This window comes from Paralichthys olivaceus, chromosome 7, assembly GCF_024713975.1.
Source record: "Paralichthys olivaceus isolate ysfri-2021 chromosome 7, ASM2471397v2, whole genome shotgun sequence".
NCBI lineage: Eukaryota > Metazoa > Chordata > Actinopteri > Pleuronectiformes > Paralichthyidae > Paralichthys > Paralichthys olivaceus.
Window position 1 is genome coordinate 3,377,574 of NC_091099.1, and position 12,259 is coordinate 3,389,832.

Genomic DNA, 12,259 nt, shown 5'->3' on the forward strand with positions numbered 1-12,259 from the left:
AACAAATAGAAAGGGATACAGGATATGTTCCACTGTCCTGCAGAATGCTCAGACAAATATGTCATGTTACTTTTTATTGGATTTAAGCCAATTGTGAAGCTGTATTCATTTCATTCTTTACTGTAGCTACTTCTCTGACATCGGTGCATTTCAGTGACTTCATCCTGCCTTCACCGCTCTGATCGGTGGGTACATCTCCAACCAGGGGACACTTTCAAAGTACCGAACTGTGAGACTATAATTTGAAGTTTTTCAGGAAGTCTTTCCAAGTCTGGAAGATGCAGAGCAGATACTTCAATAAAGAAAGAATTATCAAACATATGTGTATGTAAATATGAGATGGAAGTCAACAAAGACAGAAATAGGCAAAAATAACTCCAGGCAGGTAGTCAATGCAGAACAGCAGCACGAGGGAACACCAGGGAGGAGGAACAGAAGCCTGAGGTAAGACTGGAACACACAGAGTGACGAAGACAGACTGGAAGCACCGACAGTAAATACATCAGGATAAGAAATCAAAAATAAAAGATTGTGGAACTGGTTAAAGTAAATGGAATAAGTTAAATGAAACTGATATAAATAAAGAGCTTCAACACTTTTATCAAAACTGGATGGACGACGGCTCCACACACACTGCCACTGACAGCTTTTTTTCAATTATCTCATAAAAATGTATTAATTCACTTTATCACATGCCTCCGTTCCACATACTCCCCTGTGTGCACAGACACACACGCACACACACACACACACACACACACACACACACACACACACACACACACACACACACACACCACAGTGCAAACAACCACTGGGTGTAATCTGTTCAGGACACAATGCGGCTCTGATCTCATCACTGTTTGTTTGCTTAGATTCTCAAGAGGGTGTATGTGTGTGTGTGTGTGTGTGTGTGTGTGTGTGTGTGTGTGTGTGTGTGTGTGTGTGTGTGTGTGTGTGTGTGGTTGAAAATGTCACATCATTGAATCGATGATTGCCTCTCACACCTCCGGCACTTAAAGGATAATTATGGTATTTTTAAACCTGGGCCCTATTTCTCATCTTTTTGGGTCTAAAAGATTAAAAGAGACAGACATGTTTGGAATCAGTCCAGTGCTGAACCACAACGCTGCAGCTGACAGAGAAAAGGCTGCGGTCTAAATTCAATGGACATTAAACTGCGTCCAACTACGTCCACTAAAAGTGCCTGTTTTTGTCCCTGATAGGCTCAGATTGTTAATTTAAGTGCCTGAAGGAGACATGTGCAGCAGGTGACATGTGCTGAAACCTCCACAAGATGTGGAACAGTTTACATTTAGAATTCAGTTAACGATAAACTGAAGAGCAAACATGTTTTAAGTCCTACGTGTCTACTTTTACCTGACATTGATTGGTTCGAACAATACTTTATAACATATTGGCAAAGGTGAAGACTGCAACCAATCCTGTGAACCTGGCCAACTCAGTTTCTGCTTCTTTTTCTTCTTCTATTGTTTGGTGCTGTCTCAACTTCCTGCAATTAGTTGGATAGTCCGAACTTGTGTTTCCACACCAGAAATGAACAGAACCATGATTCAATTTGTTCTGGACTGAGAACATCTCTTAGGTCTAACTAAATCTTAGTCCATTGGTCCCTTTCACACCTTGGACTAAACTGAAAAGTCCAGTCTGGACCAAACAAGGTAGATGTGCAAGTGCCTAACTGTCCTTAGGTTGTTTTTATTATTTATTATATTTTGTGCAACTTTCTTTGCCAACCTGAACCCGTCAGAGGCAAAAACAGGACTTTTATTGGACGTGTGTTGCTGTGGACAAATGCATTGTGCTTCTTGGTTATTATACCAAAATGCTTTTGAGTTTAGAGGCTTGTTGGTTTTGTTTATCCCTTCGTTCCAGTCAAATCTCTTTGTCACACACTCTGGAAGCTAAGTCAGAGCGTGCAGGGGAAGTGGAAGTTACACGACGTGGAAGAAGAGCGGAATGGCAATGAAAGACAAACCCTGGTAGAGAAAGCTGGGACAGACTGAGGGAGGGCTCGAGGGATGAGTCGGGGAAGGAAGAGAAATAGAGAGGAAGGAGGAATGGAGGGTGAGGATGCCAAATGGCCACTCATCCCAGGGCAGCTCAGCCTCCTTTGAGCAGTGCCTCCAAATGTGGATCATACGAGCATGGAGGCCCAGTTTAACAAGCCTTGATGCAGCTCACCCTGCGGGGGGGAGGCAGGGACATAAATAATTGTGGATAAGAAAAGGGAGAAAGGAAAAGAAGGGACAGAAAACACAGAAACCCAAGGAGCTAATTCTTGGACTGAAAGAAGAGAAAATGAAGATGACTCTTTTCGCTGACAGCAATTCTAGAGAAAAACTCAGGTATAATGAAATTTCCTTGGTGTTTCAAAAGAAAGCACACGCTGAACCTTTTGAAATCATGACTTCTACAATCTTCTCCTCTTACATTATATCTGACTGATTTCAAAACGTCGGCTCAAATTCAGCCGCCCTCCTTTGTTTCAAACAACATCTGCTAAAAAATGACGATTCTGTAGCAAAAGCTTTTCAGTTCAGCTCAGTGCTGCTGCAGTTTTGATCCCGAACCAATATTTCAAGGGAGTGAACCTGAAGGAATGGGAGAATTGATCCCGCCCCCAGCAGAGGGCAGAGAGCGTCAGGTGAGGAAAACATCTTCAAAGGGCGTCTTAACTCTTCGCCTTTGATCCAAATCCAGACGACCAAGACGGGGGAACAGAGAGACTTCAATCCCCTCTGGTCTCCCCCCTCCTTCCTCTGCGGACCACCAAATGAATCTGCATTCGATCCGTTTCAGTTTTCAATTCTGCTGTTTCCGGCACGTCCCATCGCTCCTGCACCACAGCGCTAACTAATTCACACGTCGTGCAGCAGGAGCCGTGTTGCACTGTGTCAGGTCAAGTTATTTCCTCCGTCAAGGAGGTCGTGTTTTCATTCCTGTTTCTCTGTTCGTTTGAGATCCCACTGAATTGTAGAGTGGACACGAAATTTGTTTTTTGCAGCCTCTCAGAGTGTCCATGTAGTTTATTGATTTTCTATGATTGTCTTACTTTTACCTCCACCAGGGACGTTATGTTTTCGCCCATGTCTAGTTGTTGGTTGAATAGTTTGTTTAGAGAATTAATTAAAAACTACTGAACGATTCCTACGAAGTGCAAGGACAGGACATCGACTGAGAAAGAACTCATGAAATGTGGTTCAGGATTTTTTGACATTTTCACTGATTTCCCAGGGAATAATTGTCATATGTGTGTCCCACATATAGCAAAATAGTCTGGGCCCAAACACCGGGTGCAATGATGGCGAAGTCTGCTCCTGTTTGCCACATCTCGGCCACATCTAAGTCATAGCAATACCACATTTCAACCCAAGGTCGCCCAAATTAGTTTTGTGCTATTTGGACCACTTCACGTTCACATCCAGATCACACCTACGGCACCACATGTTTGACAAAAACATCTGTTCTGGGATATTTTGTCAAAATTTTCTATTTTACAAGTGGGCCCCTTAAAACTCACATCAGCTTTGTCCAGGCAACAAGAAGGCTTCAAGTGTTGCAGCGTTGCCAGAAGTGGCCCACATCTGTATGCTGTCTGCAAAATGGTGCCGCCTGATTGATTTAAAGGGACTGTTGGGCCTTGGCGGAGGTATTAGCTCTACTGAGTGAAATTTTAGTTTGATAATAAATTAGTTAGTTTGACCTTTTGTAAATGAACTAGCTGACTTTAATCCAGATTGCTAAATTAGAAGACTCATGTTTGAAGAAATGAGGGGATGGTTCTGTCCAAGGTTAAGAAACTCTCTAAAGCTCACTTATCTATTTCAAATAAAAATTAAATACTAAAAAGACAAATTGTGGCTTTACGAGCAGGGACACGCTGTTTATGCTAATCTAGACTAACCACCTCCCTGCTTTAGCTTTTATTGAGTGTACAGACATTGGTATTATTCTTCTCATCTAACTCTCAGCACGAATGCCTCAGAAACGTCCCTACAGATATGTTAATTTTAAATTACGCCTGAGTTCAGCGGGACACCTTATTAACAGTCTCCTCTTAGAAAGTTCCACCACAAAACTGATAACTCATAACATTTGTATGCTTCAATACTCTCGTGTTTGAACTCCTCACCTGTGAACATCATTAAACCAGCAGTTACTGAGAGGAAAGACAATAACACTGTCTTTTCTTCCCGATGCTGTACCCTGACGTGCACCTCCCCCACGCAGACCACACGAGCTGTGATTGGTCCATGTCACATCCGACAGATTTCTGGAATCTCCTGCTTGTCGCCATTTTTGAGTTGAGTTTAAGGAACGAACACGAAGAAGAGCAGTAGGAAGAAGTGATTCCTTCTCAACATCCATCAGCTCCAACTCCAACATGAACTAAACTAGCTGCATTTAGGTAGACATGTTTCGTTGTGTACAAAAATCCAGGAATGCAAACAAGGCGACTCAGACTCGAGGGGGACGGACTCTCTTTGCTCCCGTCTGCCTTTGCAACTTAGCCGACATATTTTAAAAGCTTCAAAAGCTGTGACACATTAAATTAAAACATGTTTTCAGAAAAACAGCCTACAGTGGTTTTTGCATGAAATGAGTGGAAATTGTAAAGCAAGCGGTTGTTGTCTTTCTAAACATCACTTCCCTTCCCGTCTCTCAGACAGAAGCTCCCCTCTCTCTCCTCTGTCGTCTGTCTCCCTCAGCGTGCGGCGCTGTGGGGCTCGTTAGCTGCAGTGTCAGTGATTAAAGACTGCAGGTAATTAGATACACATGGCACCGTTCTGACGAGCTGCAGCGTCTAACAGAGAACAAGCTGAATGTTTTACTGTTTACAGACTGATCCTTCACACGAATGTTACCAGATGGAGATTTAATGGACACATATGACTGATATAACTGATCTATATATATATATATATATAGCAGTAAAGCAAGAAAGTTACCATGGTGACTGTGTTTTTAAACACTCAAGGCCATCTGTGATTTTGTTTCGAAGTTTTCAAATTGGAGCACAGTGAACACACACTGGAAATGAACATGTGACAGAGTCAGGTTTGTCCCCTGTAACATGTGATGTGACATCAAACTGGGACATGTCTTCCTTACTCGGGCATTTTCTTCTTAACTCTCTTCTTCTGCTACACAGCAAAGATGGTGTCCATCTTTTTATATTCAACTTTCTATTTTTTATCAAAGTTCTTATAGTCCACTGCATGTTTTCTTAGTTATTATACTATAGGACCATTTCTCATGCATTTCCAAATTTGGGTTGAGGAAATACAAAATTAAGTTTTTAAAATCCCATTGGATCTTCATCTAAGAGAATCGACTGTTTGCACATTAAAAGCTTCTTTTGGACGTAACTGGTTTTCAAACACTAATGAAATCCCAAATGTAAAAATCTCCTGCTGATCAAACCCATTGACTGATATTAGCTCATGGTGTTAAAATGAGAGTTCCCTACCCTCATGGTTCGAAAAGTGTTTCACTTCATCTCTTCAATGATCGTGGGGGTTCTTTGGGCGTAATATGAAATAAAACCAATTCCTCTAAAGGCCACAGGAGCTTCATCCTTCAGATTGCTATTGTAAGGGGAAATTTTCCAGACACTTAGAAACAAAGATTATTTACAGAGGAAACAAATCTGCACGTACGACAAAGTGAAGGTGCAGAAAACAGAAATTATGACGCTATATTATTATGACGAATATTTAAATTACTGTTTCCACCGCTGATGGAATGTTGTGAACTTGACTGTGAATTGAATTTCAAACATATTTTGAGTAACTTGACTTTTCACCTCCACCTATCAGGGTATCTTTGACTATCTACTGCAGCAGCTTCATATTTATACTTTACATGGCAGACGTGAGATCAATATCAGTCATGTGATCGGACTATTTCTAAAAATATAAAACTTCTCCTTTAAACTTCAGAAGCTCTGAGACGTCGGCCCAACAGCATCTACCCAGCTCAGGTTTGGGAAGCAGACAGTTAACAGAGTGAATCCATCCTCGTACTCAGACGTGTGCATCATGATTCAGCTGATGAATAAACCATGAAGTAAAAGCTCCAGCTCGGTGCCGTCCTGCTGAGTGTCTGCACCGACTCGTCTCCTCCATCAGTTTGTCTTTCTCCACTGATTGATGTCATGTCTTCCTGTCCTACTGTTTCTGTTGACAACAAAGTCTGACTCTTCTTCCAAATCTCTGTCCATTATTGCTCTGCTCATTCTCAGGTGTCTTAGTTTCCTGTTTGTTTTAAACTGCTCTGCTCTTCTTTTATTCTCTTTAGTTTTGTTTGATCATCACTTATTGTTAAATTCTCTCCAGTCTCTCTCTCACCGTACAATGAAAGTCTTTATCAGAATTATCTGAAAATGACAACCAGGACAAAAAGAGACAGCAACCTGAGGGAGGAGCTGAAAACTCGATACTGAGGATTTAAAGTTTGAAACTTGATCCACTTCAGTCAAAGTCTGTGTGTGTGATGCTAGAAGACGGGTGATGACGGTGAATTGTTCAGGGGTCTCTACAAATCTGAATTCACCAGAGTTGAAAAACTGACACAAAAATATGAACATTTACTCACAGTGCTGCCAGTGAATCTACAGATTCTATAGAAATGTACTAATTAGAAAATGTCACCATGTTAAAGGTCAGGGTGTTCACTGGGCCCAGTTTGCAGATTTATGCAAAAACCAACAGACGGACAACCTTGGAACTTGGTGGAGGGATGTGTTGTGGGTCAGGGAAAAGGCCGGACAGTTTTCTTCCAGATGCAGGAAATGTTTTTACTTTCTTTAACATTGAGAGTTTGGGCATTTTTTCAAAGTTATCACAGGAAATAATTCATTGAAAATGAAAAACACATGTTTAGAAGTGATCCATTTAAAACCAGGATCTGGTTGATGAATTGAAGGAGCCTGTTGATGCGATTCCTGTTAAATCTCAACATTAAGGTGAGACACGTGTTAGTTTGGCAAAAGTATTCCAAAGGTCTGATTTGAATAGTGAAGAGAAAAGCTGACGTCCTGAATTAAATGGCGAGTCTGTGGTGCACATGATTTATTTGAGTGCTGCTTTATGTATTTACACTTTCTGATGAATTTCAGCCCTCGATATGTAAATGTGATGTGTTTTACACGTGAGATTTAGAAGAAGGAAAAATAATATCTGATTCTCTTTTCTCAAGTCATGATACCAAAGGAAAAGACAAGAAAAATAAAATATAATGAGGAAATCATGTGTTAATGTGTCAGCGATCGTTTCTGTTTGGCCGCGCTGAAGAGAAATATCCACCTTCTCGTTTTCTTTCGGCGTTAATGTTGTAATTCTGTCTCGACTCGACAGCGTGGATCAACAAGCCTCCCGAAACTCTGTCTGCTTTCTGTCTGCGCGTCAAACACTGTGACGATAATTAGCAGATGGCTGATGAGTAGAAAAAAAATCCTACCCACTAACTGACAGGAACAAAAGAAAACAGTTTCTCCATATGTCTCCGTCTGTGTTAGTGTCTCCACTCCGTCGTTGAGGATCACAATGTTTTTCTCTGCACATCAGGTACAGACTTTACTTCACTCATTTACTGCACTGCTTATTTTAAAGAAAAAACTATTCAGACCTCTTTGAATCTAATAATATTATTGAATCCTCATTATCCTTATGGTCCACCAGCTGTAAGCTCTGTGAGTGCGCTGGAAAAAACGCAGAGTAAACACCCTGGCTCAGAATTTGGGAAAGAGAGAGAGATGGACGACCCAAAGACCTCAACACACGCAGCGGGAGCCAGACGGACATATCACAGATCTCGAAGGTGCTCGATTCTTCTTCTGGGAGCGATTTTTAATAACACAAGGGGAAACATCACTTGTTAAATCTTGAACAAGGTTGTCATCATTCATCTGCCTTCTAGTATCGAGGGTCGGGAGGACGACCTGAAGAAGTGGCCTCAGATAAAGAACATCGCCGCGACCGCGTCAGAGCGACTGGTTGAACTGAACAGGGAAGAATCGAACACAGTTGGAGTTGGAGCTCTACCAGTTTAATTAAATGCGCAGTTAAAAGAAAAGGATTCTTTTTCAAATCGTTTCCATTTTACTCGCAAAAGATTAAGTTTCAAACTGCTGCAGCTCAATGGACTGAGGCACATTAGAGGTGCAGAGTAAAATAAGTGCTGTCAAATGATGCAACTGTTCCAGAGAATAATGGGAAGCACTCCAGCAGCTGCAAAACAATGGCTCTGAGTCAGAAAACACACACACACACACACGCTACGACACAACCGAACACTTGTGATTATATTACACACTAACAGAAAAACAATGCTCACTGATGCATGCAACTTGTATTTGCAGGAGAGGTGGATGAATAATGTACCAATGAACACACACACACACACACACACACACACACACCCTGGTTTGCTGTTTCAGCATCATGGGGGCCGGACGTCCGGCTCTGAAATCTGTGCCGTGAACGTAATGACAGGACTCGGCCAATTAAAACTCAATTACTGCCCCGTTATCAGTTCAACAATTCTCTGTGTAATTCCCTCGCTCCTCTTCCTCTTCCTTTCAGACTCCACTACCTCCCACCCTTTCCTTCATTCAACCTCTCCCTCCCTTCTTTTCTTTTTAACAATTCTCTTCTCTCCCTCCGTTAGCATCTCCTTCACTCTCTCACTCATTAAAACTGTTCCCCAGTCGTCTCCCAGGAGAGAGGAGGGGGATAAAAATAGCTTTTCTTCAGCTTGTGCTCACTGGTTTCTTGTTTCCAGCCTGCGTTCCATACATCAAACATCTCCTGTACGTTTCTGCATAACAACCATCGCTACCTCCTCTTCTCTCTCTCTCTCTCTCTCTGTACCTCACTGACTCTCAGTCTCTCCCTCTCATTCTCTCCACCCCTTCAAACACAGCTGACTTATTGAAACACAGAGAGAATGTTATCAGAAAGTTGCACACGATCCTGCAGCTTGTTTGTGACGGAGAGAGGCCGCTCTTTGCTCGGGACACGATTAACAGGAATGAAAAAAATGTGTAAATTTTGTTTTTGAACTGACGTTGTGCATCTGAGCGGCGGGTAATTAGGCAGAGCAAGGCATTTAAAATGTTGACAGCTGATGCCACAGTGTGTTGTAACGGCACAATCGTCCCTCAGGCAAGAGGAGAACGTCACACATCACAGCTGATGGTGTCTGCGATTCAATCATCCGTAAAAAATGGTTTATGTTCGCTGTTCGCTGGTTTATAACCTCAGTGGATAGATGCATTGTACTCAGTGTGCATCTACACACACACACACACACACACACACACACACACACACACACACACACCTCCTATCCACTAATTCCAGAAATCTCTGTCTCTCTATTGCCAATCTGTATATATCAATGTGTCGATCATGAAAACTGATTCTCCAGCTCAGGTTGTTCTCCCTGAGTCGAGCTTCACTGAACTCTGAATGAAACAGCTCTTTGTGCAGCTCCATTGTTTTGTGCGTCCATCAGCAGGTCACTTTTACAGTTTCAGAACGAAACGTGCAGCCGGCATCACCACAGACAAACAAACAGCTCATTCCACACAGGCAGGTTTAGAACAGACACTAGTACAGTCACATGGTTATTGAGCTAACGAGTTATGGAACGAAGCTGAAACATATAAGCACTGACTAAATATAAAACCATGGCAGTGTGAGTAAAGTGAATTTCTTCTTTACAGAGAAACATTCAGGGAACTGGATAAAAAGCAAAGAAATAATAAGCTTGGATAGGATCAAAATATGTCCACACACACACACACACACACACACACACACTGGAAGCGCAAATGGCCATCTGGCTGCTATGAAAGCAAAGCTTTTTGAGCTGTTCCCTCATTAGTCAAACTCTTTTTTGTCAACGACACAGTGATGGGATAAAAGAGGTGGAGAGGGAGGTGTGGAGAGAGCGAGGAGAGATGGATAGAGCAGCAGGAGAGGAGAGATGTGGAGGAGATGAAGAGAGAGAGAGAGAGGAGCATATATGTGACGCCAGGGGGTATAAACAAACTGCTCACTGGCACAGCTACATGGTAACGTCAACTTTCCCCTTTGAAAACACTTGAATGTTTGCTAAAAATACAGCTCAGTGCAGCAGCAGCTCAGACAGACAGAGATCAGCACTCGCTGGTTTCCCTTCAGACAACAGATCTCACACTTCTGAGTAGAGAGACCATCTTCTGTCTGAAAACTCTCCCAGCGAGGTCAGATGAAACTGTCAGAATAAGTGCAAGTCTGTTCGGATGCACTGAGCAAATCATATCTGGAAACAAAGCCCATTAAAAGGAACATTCTCATCTCAGTGGTTTTACCTGTGTGACTTTAAAAAATGTAGGAACACGTTCACCTCAAATGCTTAAATGTATTTTTCATCTCTTAACTGATATTTCTATGTCGGGTGGATCATTTATCCATATATCTTCTAAAATCCCTTCTCACGGTTCAGAGTGACAACATTTTTCTAGATATCTCATCGATGAATCATTTTAAACTGAAACATTAAGAGTTTGACTCTTTTCATCCATTTGTTTCTCTTGAGATCTGCAGAGGGAAGATACGATAATGGAGGAATTCACTCACCATCTTTGTCAGCTCTTCTGAATATCTGTGAAGACAAAACAAGATCAGTTATTGAAACAACACGACATGACTCACAGCATCATCATCATCATCATCATCATCATCATCACTACCATCTGACATCAGACAGGTGTCAGATGGTAGTGTGAAGCAGTTTCATCAACACTTTGGCAAAGTATCATACACATGTTCAATAATTTAGTCTGATCTTTCAAAGGACGTCGTATGAATGTGTATGACTTTGACCCTGTATGTGCACACACTGACAAAACACACACGTGAACAGCTGATGTGACGACTGTGTGACAAACGCACACACACAATACGACGAGTTCATTTAAAGCGGGAGTGAAACCTCGATATGGAGAGTGGAAGGTTTGCTGCTTTGTTTTGTGTGAACTGAATCTACTGATGACGAGAGTCAGGAAACAGCAGAGGAAGAAGATGAAATGGACGGACAGGCTGAGGGAGACAGTGAGTCGCTCAGAGTTACTGGACACTGTGTTGGAATGTGTGTATTGATTGATTAATGACATTAGCAGCACGTTTGACAGACGGACAGAAGAGAGGCAGATTGTGCTGGGAGGAGGAGTTCTGAGAAGTTGCTTTGTTCTTCTTCTCTTTGCTCGTCACAACAAAGAGTTAACAACAAAAGATTTATGCAACTGTCAAAAAAAAACCTGATTAACAGTAGAACAATGTCAAAAGAAAAAAACATTTTACTATTTAAACCCTCACATTGAATATTTAAAGTAGAACAGAAGTGATTAATCAATTAATTGATCAACAGGAAATGAATCTGCACTTACTTTGATTAATAACTTGGTCAAAAATAACATATGTTCCATGTGCAGATACTGAAATGTGAAGATTTTATGTTTTTCTTTGTCATACATGATCAAATTCAACATCTCTGGGTATAATGATTGATAGTGAAAACTTTAAAGAGTATTATCATAATTTTCTGAGAAAAACTTTTAATTAATCTAATGAATTAAGAGAGAAGTTTGAGAATGCTAAGTTATTTGAGGAAATGCTGACAACAATCATGATCTGTCTCTGGTTCCAAATCATCAGGAAGCGAGATTAAACAACTGAACAACAAAAAAATCATAAACTAGTCCAGAGATCATTTACTCTACAACTGTGTGTGGGTTGTTAAACTATAAATAAGTGGCGCATTTAGGCAGCGGCTGCGGCCATCTGAGCGAGCCAAAGTGAAAATCATTAACTGCTGAGACGAGCTGCGTTCCAAACGACAAGCTCTTCTGAATTGTTCTGCTTCCCGGCTGCACCCTGGGGCGCACTCAACTCTGCAGAAAAGAGCCAATTCTGAGGCGCACACGTGTGTTTGTGTGTGTGTGTGTGTGTGTGTGTGTGTAGAGTGAGAAGAAACGAGAAAGAAAAACAGAGGCACAGAAAAGACAGAACGAAACAGAAGACAGTGACAGAGGCAGGGAGAACGTTGCTTCCATCTCTGGCCTTATTAAGAATGGATGTTTTCTCGAGCCTGACTGAGGACGGAGGAGAGGAAGATGACAAGCATGTGAAGGAGAGGAGGAGAGGAAGAGAGGAAGCATGAAAGCAGTTTAAAGAATAAAAAAGCA

At 41.7% G+C, this 12,259-nt stretch overlaps 1 protein-coding gene and 1 long non-coding RNA gene across 3 annotated transcripts in view; both read right to left on the reverse strand.

The window, feature by feature from the left end:
• Nucleotides 1–12,259, reverse strand: part of necab2 (N-terminal EF-hand calcium binding protein 2) — an 87,744-nt gene that overhangs the window by 73,479 nt on the left and 2,006 nt on the right. For both annotated transcript variants that reach the window (XM_069528260.1, XM_069528259.1), the window contains exon 2: nucleotides 10,653–10,677. In XM_069528260.1, coding sequence (XP_069384361.1) covers nucleotides 10,653–10,677 — 25 coding nt within the window. The remainder of the gene's footprint in view (nucleotides 1–10,652; nucleotides 10,678–12,259) is intronic.
• On the reverse strand, nucleotides 1,700–2,632 carry LOC138410846 (uncharacterized). Its single transcript, XR_011243467.1, has 2 exons — nucleotides 2,455–2,632; nucleotides 1,700–2,206 (listed from the first exon to the last, which is right to left on the reverse strand). It is a non-coding gene; the product is annotated as an uncharacterized lncRNA (long non-coding RNA).